Source organism: Eleutherodactylus coqui, chromosome 10 (genome assembly GCF_035609145.1).
Source record: "Eleutherodactylus coqui strain aEleCoq1 chromosome 10, aEleCoq1.hap1, whole genome shotgun sequence".
Lineage (NCBI taxonomy): Eukaryota > Metazoa > Chordata > Amphibia > Anura > Eleutherodactylidae > Eleutherodactylus > Eleutherodactylus coqui.
The window spans coordinates 76,306,744-76,325,450 of NC_089846.1; the positions used below are offsets into that span (position 1 = coordinate 76,306,744).

General features: G+C 47.7%; 1 protein-coding gene across 3 annotated transcripts in view; it reads left to right on the forward strand.

The window, feature by feature from the left end:
- Positions 1-16,521, forward strand: part of ZBTB9 (zinc finger and BTB domain containing 9) — a 29,457-nt gene extending 12,936 nt beyond the window's left edge. For all 3 annotated transcript variants that reach the window (XM_066581330.1, XM_066581329.1, XM_066581331.1), the window contains exon 2: positions 7,810-16,521. In XM_066581330.1, the coding sequence (XP_066437427.1) occupies positions 7,819-9,051 (1,233 nt within the window). In that variant the 5' untranslated portion in view covers positions 7,810-7,818 and the 3' untranslated portion in view covers positions 9,052-16,521. The remainder of the gene's footprint in view (positions 1-7,809) is intronic.
- The last annotated feature ends 2,186 nt before the right edge of the window (positions 16,522-18,707 follow it).

The following is an 18,707-nucleotide window of genomic DNA, read 5'->3' on the forward strand; positions in this document are numbered from 1 at the left end:
TCAACCAGGAAAAGATGTGATAAGGAGACAGACAGGGAAGGAATAGGTAAGTTTACATAATTTTTTTTTTTTTATGACAAAACCCCTTTAAGTTATGGCTAGAGATGAGCGAACACCAAAATGTTCGGGTGCTCGTTATTCGGAACGAACTTCCCGAGATGCTCGAGGGTTCGTTTCGAACAACGAACCCCATTGAAGTCAATGGGCGACCAGAGCATTTTTGTATTTCGCCGATGCTCGCTAAGGTTTTCATGTGTGAAAATCTGGGCAATTCAAGAAAGTGATGGGAATGACACAGAAACGGATAGGGCAGGCGAGGGGCTACATGTTGGGCTGCATCTCAAGTTCACAGGTCCCACTATTAAGCCACAATACCGGCAAGAGTGGGCCCACCCCCCTCCCAACAACTTTTACTTCTGAAAAGCCCTCATTAGCATGGCATACCTTTGCTAAGCACCACACTAGCTACAACAAAGCACAATCACTGCCTGGATGACACTCCGCTGCCACTTCTCCTGGGTTACATGCTGACCAACCGCCCCCCCTCCCCCCCACAGTGCACACCAAAGTGTCCCTGCGCAGCCTTCAGCTGCCCTCATGCCACGCCACACTCATGTCTATTTAGAAGTGCGTCTGCCATGAGGAGGAACCGCAGGCACACACTGCAGAGGGTTGGCACGGCTAGGCAGCGACCCTCTTTAAAAGTGGCGGGGCGATAGCCCACAATGCTGTACAGAAGCAATGAGAAATAGAATCCTGTGCCACCGCCATCAGGAGCTGCACACGTAGGCATAGCAATGGGGAACCTATGTGCCACACACTATTCATTCTGTCAAGGTGTCTGCATGCCCCAGTTAGACCAGGCTTTTTAATTCATAGACACAGGCAGGTACAACTCCCTATTGTGAAGTCCCTGTGGACCGACAGCATGGGTGGGTGCCAGGAAGCTACCGGCGGTACATAGAAATATCCCATTGCATTGCCCAACACAGCTGAGGTAGTAATGTCGTGCGTAATACAGGTGGGCTTCGGCCCACACTGCATGCCCCAGTCTGACCGGGGTTCTTTACAAGTGGACACATGTAGGTTACACTCCCTGTGGACCCACAGCATGGGTGGGTGCCAGGAAGCCACCGGCGGTACATAGAAATATCCCATTGCATTGCCCAACACAGCTGAGGTAGTAATGTTGTGCGTAATACAGGTGGGCTTCGGCCCACACTGCATGCCCCAGTCAGACTGGGGTTCTTTAGAAGTGTACAGATGTATTAAAAACTCCGTGTGCACCTACAGCATGGGTGGCTCCCTGGAACCCACCGGCGGTACACAAAAATATCCCATTGCATTGCCCAACACAGCTGAGGTAACGTCAGCTGGAATGCAGGTGGGCTAAAAATTAATTTGATTACACTGTAGGCGAGGGCCCACAAAAATTGCTGTATCAACAGTACTAATGTACATCCCAAAAATTGGCCATGGCCAGCCAAGAGGGCAGGTGAAACCCATTAATCGCTTTGGTTAATGTGGCTTAAGTGGTAACTAGGCCTGGAGGCAGCCCAGTGTAACGAAAAATTGGTTCAAGTTACAGTTCCAACGCTTTTAAGCGCATTGAAACTTATAAAAATTGTTCAGAAAAATTATTTGAGTGAGCCTTGTGGCCCTAAGAAAAATTGCCCATTCAGCGTGATTACGTGAGGTTTCAGGAGGAGGAGCAGGAGGAGGAGGAGGAGGAATATTAGACACAGATTGATGAAGCAGAAATGTCCCCGTTTTGGATGGTGAGAGAGAACGTAGCTTCCATCCGCGGGTGCAGCCTACGTATTGCTTACGTATCGCTGCTGTCCGCTGGTGGAGAACAGAAGTCTGGGGAAATCCAGCCTTTGTTCATCTTGATGAGTGTTAGCCTGTCGGCACTGTCGGTTGACAAGCGGCTACGCTTATCTGTGATGATTCCCCCAGCCGCACTAAACGCCCTCTCCGACAAGACGCTAGCCGCAGGACAAGCAAGCACCTCCAGGGCATACAGCGCTAGTTCAGGCCACGTGTCCAGCTTCGACACCCAGTAGTTGTAGGGGGCAGAGGCGTCACCAAGGATGGTCGTGCGATCCGCTACGTACTCCCTCACCATCCTTTTACAGTGCTCCCGCCGACTCAGCCGTGACTGGGGAGCGGTGACACAGTCTTGGTGGGGAGCCATAAAGCTGGCCAGGCCCTTAAAGACTGTTGCACTGCCTGGGATGTACATGCTGCTCGATCTACGCACATCCCCTGCTACCTTGCCCTCGGTACTGCGCCTTCTGCCACTAGCGCTGTCGGCTGGCAATTTTACCATCAGCTTGTCCGCAAGGGTCCTGTGGTATAGCAACACTCTCGAACCCCTTTCCTCTTCGGGAATCAGAGTGGGCAGGTTCTCCTTATAGCGTGGGTCGAGCAGTGTGTACACCCAGTAATCCGTCGTGGCCAGAATGCGTGCAACGCGAGGGTCACGAGAAAGGCATCCTAACATGAAGTCAGCCATGTGTGCCAGGGTACCTGTACGCAACACATGGCTGTCTTCACTAGGAAGATCACTTTCAGGATCCTCCTCCTCCTCCTCCTCAGGCCATACACGCTGAAAGGATGACAGGCAATCAGCCGGTGTACCGTCAGCAGCCGGCCAAGCTGTCTCTTCCCCCTCCTCCTCATCCTCCTCATGCTCCTCCTCCTCCTCCTGTACGCGCTGAGAAATAGACAGGAGGGTGCCCTGACTATCCAGCGGCATACTGTCTTCCCCCGCCCCCGTTTCCGAGCGCAAAGCAGCTGCCTTTATGGTTTGCAGGGAATTTCTCAAGATGCATAGCAGAGGAATGGTGACGCTAATGATTGTAGCATCGCCGCTCACCACCTGGGTAGACTCCTCAAAATTACCAAGGACATGGCAGATGTCTGCCAACCAGGCCCACTCTTCTGAAAGGAATTGAGGAGGCTGACTCCCACTGCGCCGCCCATGTTGGAGTTGGTATTCGACTATAGCTCTACGTTGTTCATAGAGCCTGGCCAACATGTGGAGCGTAGAGTTCCACCGTGTGGGCACGTCGCACAGCAGTCGGTGCACTGGCAGCTTAAAGTGATGTTGCAGGGTGCGCAGGGTGGCAGCGTCCGTGTGGGACTTGCGAAAATGTGCGCAGAGCCGGCGCGCCTTTACGAGCAGGTCTGACAAGCGTGGGTAGCTTTTCAGAAAGCGCTGAACCACCAAATTAAAGACGTGGGCCAGGCATGGCACGTGCGTGAGGCTGCCGAGCTGCAGAGCCGCCACCAGGTTACGGCCGTTGTCACACACGACCATGCCCGGTTGGAGGCTCAGCGGCGCAAGCCAGCGGTCGGTCTGCTGTGTCAGACCCTGCAGCAGTTCGTGGGCCGTGTGCCTCTTATCGCCTAAGCTGAGTAGTTTCAGCACGGCCTGCTGACGCTTGCCCACCGCTGTGCTGCCACACCGCGCGACACCGACTGCTGGCGACATGCTGCTGCTAACACATCTTGATTGCGAGACAGAGGAGGAGGAGGAGGAGGAGGAGGGTGCTTTAGGGCTCATGTCCACGGGCAAAATAAGAATTAAAATCCGCAGCGGATTTTAACTCTTCTTCTGCCCGCGGATCCGCACCCCATAGGGATGCATTGACCACCCGCGGGTAGATAAATACCCGCGGATCGTCAATAAAAGAGATTTAAAAAAAAATGGAGCATGAAAAAATCCGGACCATGCTCCATTTTCATGCGGGTCTCCCGCGGGGACGGCTCCCGCGGGCTTCTATTGAAGCCTATGGAAGCCGTCCGGATCCGCGGGAGACCAAAAATAGGAATTTAAAAGAATTACTCACCCGGAGCGGGCGCTGAAGGTCTTCTCTTCCTCACGGCAGGATCTTTCTTGCTTCGGCTCGGCGGATGTGCCCGGCGCATGCGCGCGGCACGTCGGCGACGTGCCGCCGGCGTGACGAATTCATCCGCCGGCCGAAAATGAAGATCCGGCCGTGAGGAACAGCTGACCTTCCCCGCCCGCTACGGATAGGTAAATGCTTTTAAATTGCTATTTTCAGCGCTCATGTCCGCGGGGCAGGAGGGACCCGCTGCAGATTCTCCATGTAGAATCTGCAGCGGATCTGATTTTCCCCGTGGACATGAGGCCTTAGTGGAGGAAGCATACACCTCCGCAGATACCACCACCGAGCTGGGGCCTGCAATTCTGGGGGTGGGTAGGACATGAGCGGTCCCAGGCTCTGACTCTGTCCCAGCCTCCACTAAATTCACCCAATGTGCCGTCAGGGAGATGTAGTGGCCCTGCCCGCCTGTGCTTGTCCACGTGTCTGTAGTTAAGTGGACCGTGGCAGTAACCGCGTTGGTGAGGGCGCGTACAATGTTGCGGGAGACGTGGTCGTGCAGGGCTGGGACGGCACATCGGGAAAAGTAGTGGCGACTGGGAACTGAGTAGCGCGGGGCCGCCGCCTCCATGATACTTTTGAAGGACTCCGTTTCCACAACCCTATACGGCAGCATCTCAAGGCTGATGAATTTTGCTATGCGGACGGTTAACGTTTGAGCGTGCGGGTGCGTGGCGGCGTGCTTACGCTTGCGCTCCAACAGTTGCGCAAGCGACGGCTGGACGGTGCGCTGAACTACACTGCTGGATGGGGCCGAGGACAGCGGAGGTGAGGGTGTGGGTGCAGGCCAGGAGACGGTAGTGCCTGTGTCCTGAGAGGGGGGTTGCATCTCAGTGGCAGGTTGGGGCACAGGGGGAGAGGCAGGGGTGCAAACCGGAGGCGCTGAACGGCCTTCGTCCCACCTTGCGGGGTGCTTGGCCATCATATGTCTGCGCATGGTGGTGGTGGTGAGGCTGTTGGTGTTGGCTCCCCGGCTGAGCTTTGCGCGACAAAGGTTGCACACCACTGTTCGTCGGTCGTCAGGCGTCTCTGTGAAAAACTGCCAGACCTTAGAGCACCTCGGCCTCTGCAGGGTGGCATGGCGCGAGGGGGCGCTTTGGGAAACACTTGGTGGATTATTCGGTCTGGCCCTGCCTCTACCCCTGGCCACCGCACTGCCTCTTGCAACCTGCCCTGCTGATGCCCTTGACTCCCCCTCTGAAGACCTGTCCTCCTGAGTAAGCGTTGCACACCAGGTGGGGTCAGTCACCTCATCGTCCTGCTGCTCTTCCTCCGAATCCTCTGTGCGCTGCTCCCTCGGACTTACTGCCCTTACTACTACCTCACTGCAAGACAACTGTGTCTGATCGTCATCGTCCTCCTCACCCACAGAAAGTTGTTGAGACAGTTGGCGGAAGTCCCCAGCCTCTTCCCCCGGACCCCGGGAACTTTCGAATGGTTGGGCATCAGTGACGATAAACTCCTCTGGTGGGAGAGGAACCGCTGCTGCCCAATCTAAGCAGGGGCCCGAGAACAGTTCCTGGTAGTGTTCCCGCTCCTGAGCAGGTGTTATTGTAGTGGAGTGAGGAGGCTGGGAGGAAGGAGGAGCAGCAGACAGAGGATTCGGATTGGCAGCAGTGGACGGCGCAGAACTGCGGGTAGACGATAGGTTGCTCGAAGCACTTTCTGCCATCCAGGACAGGACCTGCTCACACTGCTCATTTTTTAATAACCGTCTCCCGCGTGGACCCATTAATTGGGCGATGAATGTGGGGACACCAGAAACGTGCCTCTCCTAATCGCGCAGCAGTCGGCTGCGACACACCTGGATCAGGAGCTTGGCCTGTGCCCACACCCTGACTTGGCCCTCCGCGTCCTCGGCCGCGTCCACGTCCTCTAGGCCTACCCCTACCCCTCAGCATGCTGTATTACCAGTGATTTGATTTCACAGGCAGCTAATAAATTGGCGCAAGACTGCAGGCCAAATATAATTTTTTCCCTTTTTTGAAAACGAAAGGCCCCACTGCCTCTAGTGAATGAATAATCTAAGTTTAATAACTGTGCTGTTTTCCTGCTAATGTGTCACAGAACGTGAGGGTAGCAGAGTTATTAACTGTGGCAGAGCAGGTATTTTTTTTCCCAATTAAGGAAAGCAAATGGCGAAGCCAGGAGTAAAACGTAGCTGGGTGCGTCTGATTTTTACAGGTTGCACACGCAGCCGACACGTGTCCACCGCTTTTAGGACGGACAGAGGCAGGACAAATAGAATTATTTTCCGTTTTTTTGCACCAAAAGGCAGCACTGCGTATATTCTATGAACATGAGAAGTTTAATAACTGTGCTGTTTTCCTGCTAATGTGTCACAGAACGTGAGGGTAGCAGAGTTATTAACTGTGGCAGAGCAGGTATTTTTTTCCCCAATTAAGGAAAGCAAATGGCGAAGCCAGGAGTAAAACGTAGCTGGGTGCGTCTGATTTTTACAGGTTGCACACGCAGCCGACACGTGTCCACCGCCCTTAGGACGGACAGAGGCAGGACAAATAGAATTATTTTCCGTTTTTTTGCACCAAAAGGCAGCACTGCGTATATTCTATGAACATGAGAAGTTTAATAACTGTGCTGTTTTCCTGCTAATGTGTCACAGAACGTGAGGGTAGCAGAGTTATTAACTGTGGCAGAGCAGGTATTTTTTTTCCCAATTAAGGAAAGCAAATGGCGAAGCCAGGAGTAAAACGTAGCTGGGTGCGTCTGATTTTTACAGGTTGCACACGCAGCCGACACGTGTCCACCGCCCTTAGGACGGACAGAGGCAGGACAAATAGAATTATTTCCACTTGTTTTACAAGCAAAAGGCAGCACTGCGTATATTCAATGAATAATAACTGTGTTGTGGCCCTGCCTATACAATTCTTTCCCTGCAGTATCAATGGAGGGTGCAATGCTCTGCAGAGGCGATTTTGAGAAGCAAAAAAAAATGCAGCACAGCTAACAGCAGCCTGGACAGTACTGCACACGGATAAATATGGCCCTAGAAAGGACCGTTGAGGTTCTTGAAGGCTACACTCACTCCTAACACTCTCCCTGCCTATGCAGCACTTCTGTCCCTAATGCCGGGTGCAACGCTCTGCAGAGCCGATTTTGAGGAAAAAAAAATTGCCACTGCTAACAGCAGCCAACACACAGCTATCAGTGGCCCTAATAAGGACCTTTGGGGGGTCTTGAAGCCTACACTAACTACCAATTCTTTCCCTACAGCAGCTCCGGTACAAACAGCACTGTCCCTCATCTAACTCACACGACATCTGAGGCGAACCGCGGGAGGGGCCGACTTTTATGTTCGGGTGACACCTGATCTTCCCAGCCACTCACAGCAGGGGGGTGGTATAGGGCTTGAACGTCACAGGGGGAAGTTGTAATGCCTTCCCTGTCTTTCAATTGGCCAAAAAAAGCGCGCTAACGTCTCAGGGAAGGAAGTGAAAGTAACCAGAACACCGCATGGTGTTCGTTACGAATAACGAACATCCCGAACACCCTAATATTCGCACGAATATCAAGCTCGGAAGAACACGTTCGCTCATCTCTAGTTATGGCTCTTGGAACTCATCAATGAAAATACAAAAAAAATGTGGTCATTATTGGTACAAAATATTTCAAACACATAAAGGGTTAATGTAGCTAACATTGTTTGATTACCATTGACTTCAGTGGGGGTGGCGTTTTTGTATATTATTGGATTGCCCAAAATTTTGTCAGTTGAAACTTTTGTAGTCCTCTTCAGGTTTTAGTCAAAAAGCTTGACTTCACCAGAGGTCTCACGTGATGCGTGTACAGTTATGCAAACAATGCTGCAGTTTGTGGTCTGTCACTATTGATAATTTTAATGACTTGTCTTATTGTCTATTCTTGTGCCACTTAGACTATCACCATGTCTGGGACTGAGAGCGTTCAACTGGACTTCCCACACTATAGCTCTGTGCTCCTGGACACACTGAACAAGCAGCGGTTGGAGGGGAAGTTCTGTGATCTCTCTGTCCAGGTTCAAGATCGCGTCTTCCAAGCTCACAAAACTGTCTTGGCTGCCTCATCTCCTTACTTCCATGACAAGCTGCTTCTTAATGACACCAGCTGTCTGGTTTTGCCCAGCGTCATTCAGCCTGAGGCTTTTGAGAACCTTTTGCAGCTTATTTACTCTGGGAGACTGTGCCTCGAAATGGAGGCATTACCAGCACATCTCCTAGTGGCCAGTGGTCTACAGATGTGGCAAGTGGTAGACCGTTGTTCCGAGATTCTTAAGGAAAGGAAAGCGTATGTCCTACAAACTTGGTCAAGCCGTGCCAGTGAAAGCCAGTCACCGAGCAGCAGCTTCCAGTTACCACGAGATGACCCACCACCCGCACCACCAACTGTCACGTTGGGTTGCTCGGATGATGAAGAAGTGATCAAGGTTCGAGTTTCCGAAGAAGAGGAAGATGATGATGATGAGGAAGATGATTCAAAGAGCAGTGGAAATGTTCTGGACGAGTCTGTAGCCAATTGCTCTTATGCTCTCCCGTCTTCCTCTTCGTTACCCGAAAGTCCCAAAGTCATCTACATCAAGCAAGAGCGTACTGAAGAGGATGGAGGTTATATGAAAGCTTTCGAAGTCACTGAGGTGCAGGCTGACTATCCATCAGAGCTTAGCTATGTCATCCCTCCTACATCATCGCTGTCGTCTTCTGATGTTTCTCTATGCATCCCTTGGAAACTATATGGTGCCTCAGAACCAACTTCCTTCACTATTTCAAAACCTGTGGACCTTCACGGAAATGAGATTGTGTCACAAGCTCTTCAGGCTCAGACTGTTCATGCTCCTGTTAAGCTTGTGGTTACACCAGATGGGAAAAAATTTGGTTGCTTGTGCGGGAAACGGTTTGCAGTAAAGCCTAAACGTGACCGCCATATCATGCTGACCTTCAGTCTGCGCCCGTTTGGCTGTTCTGTCTGCCACAAGAAGTTCAAACTGAAGCATCATCTCACGGAACACATGAAAACACATGGTGGTAATTTGTACTCTTGTGAAGACTGTGGTCGCAAATTCAGGGTGGAAAGTTGCTTCCAAAAGCACAAGGAAGTTTGCAAAGGACAGAGGTGGGCAGGGGCCTGCTGGACTTACAAATAACTGCTAGAACCCTATGACCAGAGGTGAATAAACCAGGGCCTTCTCCTATCGAAAACAACTTTAGTTAAGTTTTCTGGACCTTCCCACAAAGAACACATCCCTATGGCCAGGAGATGTCCTAGATCTGTACTATCGTAGTCTGAAGACTGCATTTACAGCTGCCATGTATTGAGTGCTGCCCTCTTCTGGACTTTGCTTGCTGGAGGTCTATGCGAATGTTGGTTTTATTGTGGTATATTATGATCTATCAGCATCGCATCACTTTTTTTTTTTGACCGAGTCTTTATACTGTTTTACATGAGACCTCTTAGTGCAGATCTGTTGTTTAGATTTGTGTTCTGAGACTTGTAGTGGAATAAGACCTACAGAGAAGCCGTGATCGGAGGGGTGTGCGTCACTGGATTACACAGTAGTCTAGTCTCTGACTTTGTCATAAACTAGTAATGATGTGTTCACATAAATGATGGCCCAAATGTTTTACTGGATCCATGTGAAATGTAGTAAGTGGGAATCCACATATGGGCAGCAGAATCTGCTATAGAATTTTATGTAAATATACACATGTAGCCATCATATGTCATTACGTGTCTACATATAAAGGGTTAGATAATGTTAGTAACACTGATTACCTGCAATAACATATAACCCCATGCTATCACCTTCATGGAAAGGTGACATCACATGTAATGTTGGGTTGGGAAGGGGTATTAGGAGTCAACTGTCTGAGGTAGTATTGAGGGGGACTATAATTAAAGGCGGACATTTAGACTATAAACATTGGAAAAGAGTTTTGAAATGGGTCGGGTCACCATTGACACTAAAATGTACCTGCGTTTTCAACATGTTTTTTTACAATCCCCCAGGTTCTCCTTACCCTTAATTGCTGCTGTTTACACTCTGTTTCATGTCTAAGTTCTGATTTACAGGTGGTCTAATCCATTTTTCTGTTCTGCTGTTTGCAATTCGCTTTCAGGGAGGGGCATAAAGCAAAACTAGCATACTGCCAGTAGTTCACTGTCCTGACTTCCTTGCCCTTCTCGCGCTGCATTGCACTGTCTATTGTCCAGTCAGCAGAAAGGCAGTATCTGAATGTCTGCCCCTTTGCTCTCTCAGGATGATCAGACATTCAGAGTCATTCTGGCCAAATGGTTAATAAACCCACTATAATGTGTATATAATTTGTGCACAGAAAACCACCCACAGGCTGTAACAGCAGGAGAGGCAGAGGCTAGGGAGATCATTAGCACAGTGTCTGCAACCTCCTGAAGGCACAGGAACCGCCTGTGCAGATAGCTCCTCCTCTGTTGCTATTGAAACATCTGTGTACCTAACGACAATGTCAATTGTAGAATAGCTGGAAAGTAGACCCCTAGTGGCAGCCATTTCTCTCACTGGTGCCTCGCTGTTCTTCCCTTCTGGATGCAGCGTTGATGAGATCTGGACAAAGGAACATGTGACTGCTGAAGTGAGCCAGTGATTGGCTCCATCGATCACACCTACCAGGTGTTGGCCATGTCTTGACCCCTCAGTGAGGACCCGGGCAGAGGAGGGTCCAGTGAAGGGAGTATGGCTTCTTTAATTTCTTTTAATCTAGCAGACTGAGCACCTTTTAAAACAAATTAAAATAATACATTTATTTCCTGGATCCCCTTTAAGTGCTCTTTCTTAAACGCTATAATTTTTCTTCTATCATGAGTGCTTCTCCCATCATGCTTCAAGATGAAGTGGAGGTTTCATATTCTTTATGCCCTGGGGGCCACTACTTCCTGTGGGTCAGTGTAATGCACTGTCCATTAGCCCCATAACAGGAGAGGGCGAAGGAAAGTGACAACTACTCTGAGCAAATTTCAGAAAGTTTGTTGTCTTAGCTGCCTACTCCACTGGCTGAAGAATCCGTGGTGAATTCTCCAGAACCCATAGATTATGGGAGCTGCTTGTACTTCATTCACATTATTTACATCAATGTACAGTTCTGCATAGCTTATCGTCTTGCTCCGTAGTTGCTGTCAGCGATTGGTTTCACGAGTGCTGCGGAGCAGAGCAGTGCTTTTTCGGCCACTCCAATATATGGTGGTAGATTCCTCCTACATGTTTGCAGAAACCTGACTAAAAGGTTATGGCCACCTCTAACAATAGGAGGTCTGTCACAGTGCTGGACTGATGACTTGGTTTCCCTCTGTTCTCTCCTTTCCTGCACCTTATCAGCTAATTTAAGTGCAGGAGAGGAGAGATAAATGTTAAATACTAAGCTGTCAGTCCATCCTCCCTTCTGGATCTTCTATTGAGACTAAGGATTCTTTTACACTGACCGATTATTGCTTCTGTTCTCCACTCCCAAACAGGCCTTTAGTCAGACCTCATCTGGAATACTGTGTCCAGTTCTGTGCACCCCACTTTAAAAAAGACATAGACAAACTGGAGCAATGTATGGTGAGCGGTCTGCAAATCATGTCCTATGAAGAACGGTTAAAGGATCTGGGAATGTTTAGCTTGTAGAAGAGAAGGCTGAGAGGAGACTTAATAGCTGTCTACAAATATCTGAAGGGCTGTCACAGTGCTGAGGGATCAGCCCTATTCTTATTAGCACAAGGAAAGACTAGAAGCAATGGGATGAAACTGAAAGGGAGGAGACACAGATTAGGTATTAGACAGTGAGGGTGATCAATGAGTGGAACAGGTTACCACGGGAGGTGGGGAGTTCTACAATGGAAGTCCTCAGAGGCCGGACAGACATCTGTCTGGGATGATTTAGTGAATCTTGGACCCGATGAGCCTGGAGGTCCCTTCCAACTCTACCATTTTAGGAGGCCGTCTTTCATAGATGAACAACTGCTTGTTTATACAGGCCAATCATCGTTTGATATTTGTTTGCTTAAACTGAACCACGAAGGAGAAGTGAACAAATTATTGTTCGTCCTTCAGTCATTGGCAGCGTTTATACAGAACGATTCTCGTTCATTGTAAAAGGGCCCTTAGACTGCAGTTTCTGTATACAATGATGTGTTGAAGCTGCAGAATAGAAACTGCAACATTTTTTTGAAACCCTACTGCAAAAAATGATCGTCCGTCCAAAATATGTAGTTTGCGTGCAATGACAGCTTTGCGGGAAAACAGGGAGCAATGAGGATGGTAACTATAAGAAGGGCATTCCCGGCCTCTATATCCCTGCACTAATGAGATTACTTTTCATAGGAGTTGAATCTCTTCCTAAAGTGGTATTTCCATCTTAGTCCGCCTGCCACATATCGCCTCAGAGTTGGCTGAGTTACAGAAACGGTCGGCGCACCTTGTGCTATGCTATTTCTGTAACTACCGTAGAAGTGAATGGCAGTTATTGAGGCGGTGCACCATGGTGAGCTGAATGCTGTTTCCCTAACTTTTATTATGCAGGCACCACATACCTCGCTATGCTACAGTATACATGTACGTCCTATTTGCTTCTGTCAAAGTGTTGGACATGGAATAGTAATGGGTGCGCGACTGTTTTTGGAAAACCCAATCACTTCTTGTAATTTAGATCCATCTTACTGGCAGAAGTTGCCTGGGTCATAAAACCCATATTCAAATACCTGGTTTGGGTACATTCACACACAGCTCCTTTGTTGCAGAAATGTCTGGCTTGGGTTTGCTGCAGAAACCACCCCAAATTGTAGGAATGGAACAGAAAATTCAGCAACCAATCATCTGAATATATTCTTAGGGAATTGTAAGGAAAGGGAGATGAGTCCCCCATTGTGGAGAGGCAACGACGAATGTCCGTCACTCTGCAGGGCAACTACCTGAACGTCTCCTTCCACTTTCCTGCCCGTATGTTCACACGTAGCCGAAATGATGCAGATTATCTCCAGCAGAAAATCTGCACCAAAATCAGCACCAGGGCCACAACAAAAAGAAAGCCTAATTCTGCAGAAATGGTGCAGATTTTGATGTGGTTTTTGCAGAGGAGTCGCAGCAGATTTCACTCTTTCAATTTGAAGGGGTGAAGTCTGCTGCGGCTCTATGACAAAATACTGCAGATTATGGCGGGAATGGTCACTGCAGAAAACTTGCACCAATTCGGCTATGTGTGAGCGCCCGCTTAGGAGATACTGCAATAATGATTTTATATATATATATATATATATATATATATATAATGCATGGTAGCAGCCCTTCATACTATCGCTTGATCAGGTGGAAGAGACCTGGCGAATCTCACTGCCCATATTGCCTTCTTCCTTAAAATGAAACAAAAGTTTAATGGGGTTCTGTCCCGAAAACCCTGACTTGTGGGACCCCTACCATTACAGAGAACAAGGGCCCCAAGTTGAGTTTGTGGGCAGATAGTTGGCCCTTGTGTGCGCTGTCATTGGCCAGGGAATTGAATAGGAGCGTCGGGAAAATCCGCATGTGGCTGCCAATTCTGATGTCACCGTTAGGACACATCGGGGGTGCTGGAGAGCGGGGAGACCCCTCTGTGCTTGGAGGAAGCAGGCCTCATCTTTATGACAGGAAAGTTGGGTTTTCTATCAATTTTGTATTCCATTCTAAAATATATGTATGTGAAATCTGGCCCTAAAATGTGGCAGGCGAGTCCTGACTCACCCTTCCAGGAGTGGTCTGCAAGGTCTTCTGGTCTCCTCTTAGGCCTTGTCACCATTTGTGTGGTGGGAAGAATAGGGAAACTGATTTATGAATTGATTCTTCCTGATAAGTGGCCTAATTTTCAGCTCTTTTTAATCTTTGCCTCCTTTTTCTTGGGATCAACCAGAAGGATCTATATTAAAGCTGTGGGATTGTCTGACAATGTAATCCTTAGGCCGCCTGTGCACGGCCACAACAGAATATTGCTAGCTATATTCCGCCGCGGGGGAGGAGGGGGGGAACACTAAAAGGTCTCCGTGATGAGCCTATATTAATGATAGGCTCAACGCAGAGAATGGCGGCATGCCACGATTTTTATCATGTGAGTGGAAAATCGCTATGATTTTTCGCTCATGTTCAGGCTGCACTTTTCATAGTTATCCTATAGAAAGCGTGTCATGCGAGCTCCGTGTGCGATTTATCGCCGCGGATCTCGCAATGACACCTCGCCCGTGGACAGCCGGGCTTAGGAAGTTGTTTTTCATATGTCCCCATGACAATACTTCCTGTGTCTGTACATTGGAGTTTAGTGCTGTTATAGGAATCAGCCGAATAATCGCTTGAAAGGGCAAATTCAACACTAGTTGTTCTGTGTAAACATGGCCACCAGATAATTGGCTAGCTAGCCGCTCGTTTTTCATTTCAGCTCACCTAAAAAAATAATTGATGGTTGAGCAAAACTTACCTGGTGTGAATCACCGCTCGGATTTGAGCGACTTGCTGACGAACTTGCATGGAGATTCCTCTATGAACGATATTTTGGTGAGCTATCAATAAACAATCATCGCTCTGTGTAGTAACAAATGCACAACTGTTGTTTGTACGCTTCAATGACTTTTCTAAGAGAGTATTGCTGTATAAAGTAATTCATGGTGCTGTTGCCTTATGCACATGGCCGTGACGGGCTCCGCAAGCAGAATACTGCAGCGAAGTCTGTCACGGCGTCCACACCAAAGACCCCATACTTACCTCCGGATCTGCTGCACGAAGTCCCACACGATGCTCTTGCGCGCATGCGTAGAAAAGTGCATGATGCGCCGGCAGTGTCACATGACCCGCCATCAGCGTCATATGACGCGATGGGCGGGGTGCGTATTCACGCTGTGCTACAGCGGAAGTATAGCGTGACAGTAGGCTTTCATTGACTACAATTGAAGACGTCCGCGGCAAATAGGACATGCCGCGGGTAATTTCACGCTGCGGAATTCCGCGGTGGAATTCTGCAGCGTGTACATTCAGCTATTAAGTTCAATGGGCCTTATTCTCACAGGTGTGTGCAATTTCATTTTGAGCGTAAGGGCATTTCACATCCGTTTTTGCATTAACGCACAAGTGTCATCCAAGTGCTATGTTTTTCACATGTGGGGGGGGGGGGGAAACAGGTGGTCCAATTGATTTAATTTAAGTCAGAGTGCATGAAAAACCAACGCACTCGCACCATGCAACTTCACTCCTTTTTTTGCCTTCAATGGACGATTCGGGTCTGAGATTCCCACCAGAATAGGCCGCGCTGTCAGATTTTCTTTTTCAGATGGACCATCTGTCTGGAAAAAAAAAAAAAAATCGCACATATGAATACACTCATTGATTAAAGCGTCCATGTGAATAAGCCCATAGGCCCTATTTACACAGGCGGGAGCAATATGGAACCGAAATACATGGACCAATGTTGCACTCTTTAACCTGCATTTTTTGCCTGTGAGTGTGATGCGTTTTGCAAGGTAAACGCATTGCAGTACACGCACATTTACGAATGTCAAAATCGCATATTTTTTTTAATAGTAAAGATAGAAAATTCGCATGAAACTTGCATTTCCATGCAAGAGTGATTGTGCTTTTTAAAAATGTATTATTTTAAGCGCACCCATTGCCTCGAATGAGTGATTTGGGTCTGAGATTCCCACCAGAATAGGACGCCCTGCGAGAGTGCTCTTTTTTTCACATGGACTATCTGTCTGCAAGTAAAAAAAAAAATTGCACATGTGAATACGCTTGTTGACTTCAATGGGTCTGAATTCAATCCATGTGAATAAGCCCCTAGTCTGTATTTACACGAGCGGGAGCAATATCAATGCGAGAAATGCAAACAGATATTGCACTCTTTAACCTGCAGTTTCTGCCTGTGATCATGATGCATTTGGCGATACATCGCCGTACATGCAAATTTACGTGTCAAAACCACATTTTTTCCTCCTCCAATAGTAAAGATAGAAAATCTGCATAAAACTTGTATTTCCATGCAAGACAGGTGTTTTTTTTTTGCCTGCCATGGGAATGGAAGGAAGATTCCTACACTAAAATTGCCCAAAAGTACAACATACAGCGATTTCTTTATCGGGCCATTGCTTCAAGAGAAAAAATGAGTGACATTGAAATGAATTGGCCATTTTCACACACGATAGCCGACCATATCGTGACCGGTCAGATAAAGTGTGTGAAGGTACCACTAGACTAGGCAACCAACTAGAGCTCTTCTTACTTGCATCCCTATGATAACACTGGGTTTCCAGAACAGGAAGTGTTGTCCTGGACATGAATAATACGTACATTTCAGTTTGTGAGATGTTGGGTAGATCTTCTGGTTGCTCTTTGTGTAGTTTTCAGAATAGTCTGTTCCTTAATCTGGATGCAGCCTCATATAATCATTGGCAATGAGTCTGAGAACCCTGGAAGTCTGCTGAAGCCACAACACTAATGTATTAATACTGTACTAAATGATGTTTTTACTACTAATGTACATTGTCCGTTTTTATTAAATGTCCCCCTTGTATCCTACACTCGGAGCTTGTATGTAAAATAGAATTGTTGCTAGTTCTCATGTCTGAAATAAAAAAATAATTACAGTCAGATTTGTATGTGTGCATGGGACCTACTAAGGCACTGGTACCGGGGCAAATGCTTAACCACTAATGGGCAAGATGAGCTTGGGATGGCTGCAACCAGACTCCTCTCGTTAGCTACAGGTTATATATGTGTATAATGTTTAGGTCTTATCGCTTCCCACTGATGGTTCATATTACCACTGGCCAAAACTGATAATGCCATTCTGAACATATATACTGAATGGCCCCTTTATTGGAGCCCCCGGCCCTTTTCTGATGGGCGCTTCAATTTATGGAAATTAAAGCTGTGACCCCAAAGTGCAACATAAAATGGATAAATTTGTGTGAATCAATATTAGATGTGAACCTTCGGCAATCTGAGTGTCTTCCACCGAGGCCTGGTCATCGGAGCTGGACTAGCTGGGGGCTCACTGACCAGCAGTGGGGAAAGTATAAGGAAAACATCCAATGAAATGTGATCCTGTGGGTGGAAACAACTCTGCAATGAAGAGGGATCAGAGAAGCAGTACTGGAACAGCAAACAAGAAAAAGGCCCCTGACGCTCCAGTGATATGGATATAATGACTTCGTAGGGGTGCCTATTCCGCGGCATCCCTCAATCCCGGAAGGCATATAATGTAAACAGATAATAGGGATGTTTTTTAAGGTTCCAAAAGTAGAAATTTATTCAGATAGATGCAACGCATTTCGGCTTTCAGGCAAGCTTTTATCAAGCATAAGCAGCCTTTATATATGTGTGTGTTGTTTGTAAGGCTGCTTATCCTTGAACAGGCACCCCTACGAAGTCACTATATCCATACCACTGGAGCGCCAGGGGGCCTTTTTCTTGTTTGCTGTTCCAGTACTGTTCCCTTGTTCTCTGGTATTTTATACTTAGAGCTACCCCGCGACACTCTCCTGCCGGGATGTTGATAAGACCAGTGCGATTGGATTTCAGGTTGGACATTACCATCTGACAACATCCTTGAGTCTTTTTCTGCCAGCCAGGACCTTTTGACGTACCAGGATTCCCTTGAGGGTCCTGTTCCATCTGGGGTGAGTCCACGCCTTCATAGTTCCTATTACATCTTTTCACTTCCTACCATTGGAGCGCTATTGATCTGTTTTTTCGCTTCAGGGATCAGAGGAGGGTGCCAGGAATCTTGGCAGACAGTTGCTACACTCAAGCAAATTACAGCCATGTACAATGCTGGTGCTTCAGCTAACGAGACCAAATGCACAACTGGTCGTTCCAGAGCAGGGCTGAGCTATAGATGAGGCAGGACTTCGATGGGCAAAAGAGCATAAGACTTGTATTACTGACCAAAGTAAAAACACCTCTCAGATGGACCCAGATTTCTGTTGCACCATGCTAACGAAGGGTCAGAATTTGGTGCAAGCAGCATGAATCGATGACTTCTAGGCCTTCTTGTCAGGTGTCGGTAGTTCAGGCTAGAGAAGTAAAGAGGTCGGGAATGGTTCCTTGGCACTTATTGATTGGGTCCTCTGATACTAGTAGAGAGACATCATGATGAATTGCTGCAGTTCTGAAGGCCAAAGGAGGTCCAACACACTGCTAAAGGGGGGTCTCTAATAAAATGGCAATTTAATATAAGTAACTTATCCTCTACTTCTCTGGCTGAATTATTTGTGCATTTTTACAAACAACCTGCAGGGGGGAGTGAAGGACTTTACCCTGAATCATAAAAGAAAACGTATACACTGATATTACCATTAAGAAACCTACAACTGGAGCAGTGCCCACAAGAAGCAAATGCGCTTTAACAATTATGACACATGCAGACAGCAACTTTGTCACCATATTGTCACATCATTTGTAATACAGGGTAAGTGTATCAAATTGGAGGCACATAGCGGTTCAGACACTTTTGGCCCATAGCAGGTTGCAGTCAAGACATCATGGATCCATATGCGGCAGAGCCATAATACGGCCTTAAAGTAAACATATCATTATACTTATTAGGTGGCAGTAGCATCTTCACTTACTGCTCCTATAAACAAGAATATAACTACTATATTACTGCCCCTATATACAAGAATATAACTACTATAATACTGCCCCTATGTACAAGAATATAACTACTATAATACTGCCCCTATGTACAAGAATATAACTACTATAATACTGCTCATTTGTACAAGAATTTACCTACTATAATATTGTATCCTATGTACAAGAATATAACCACT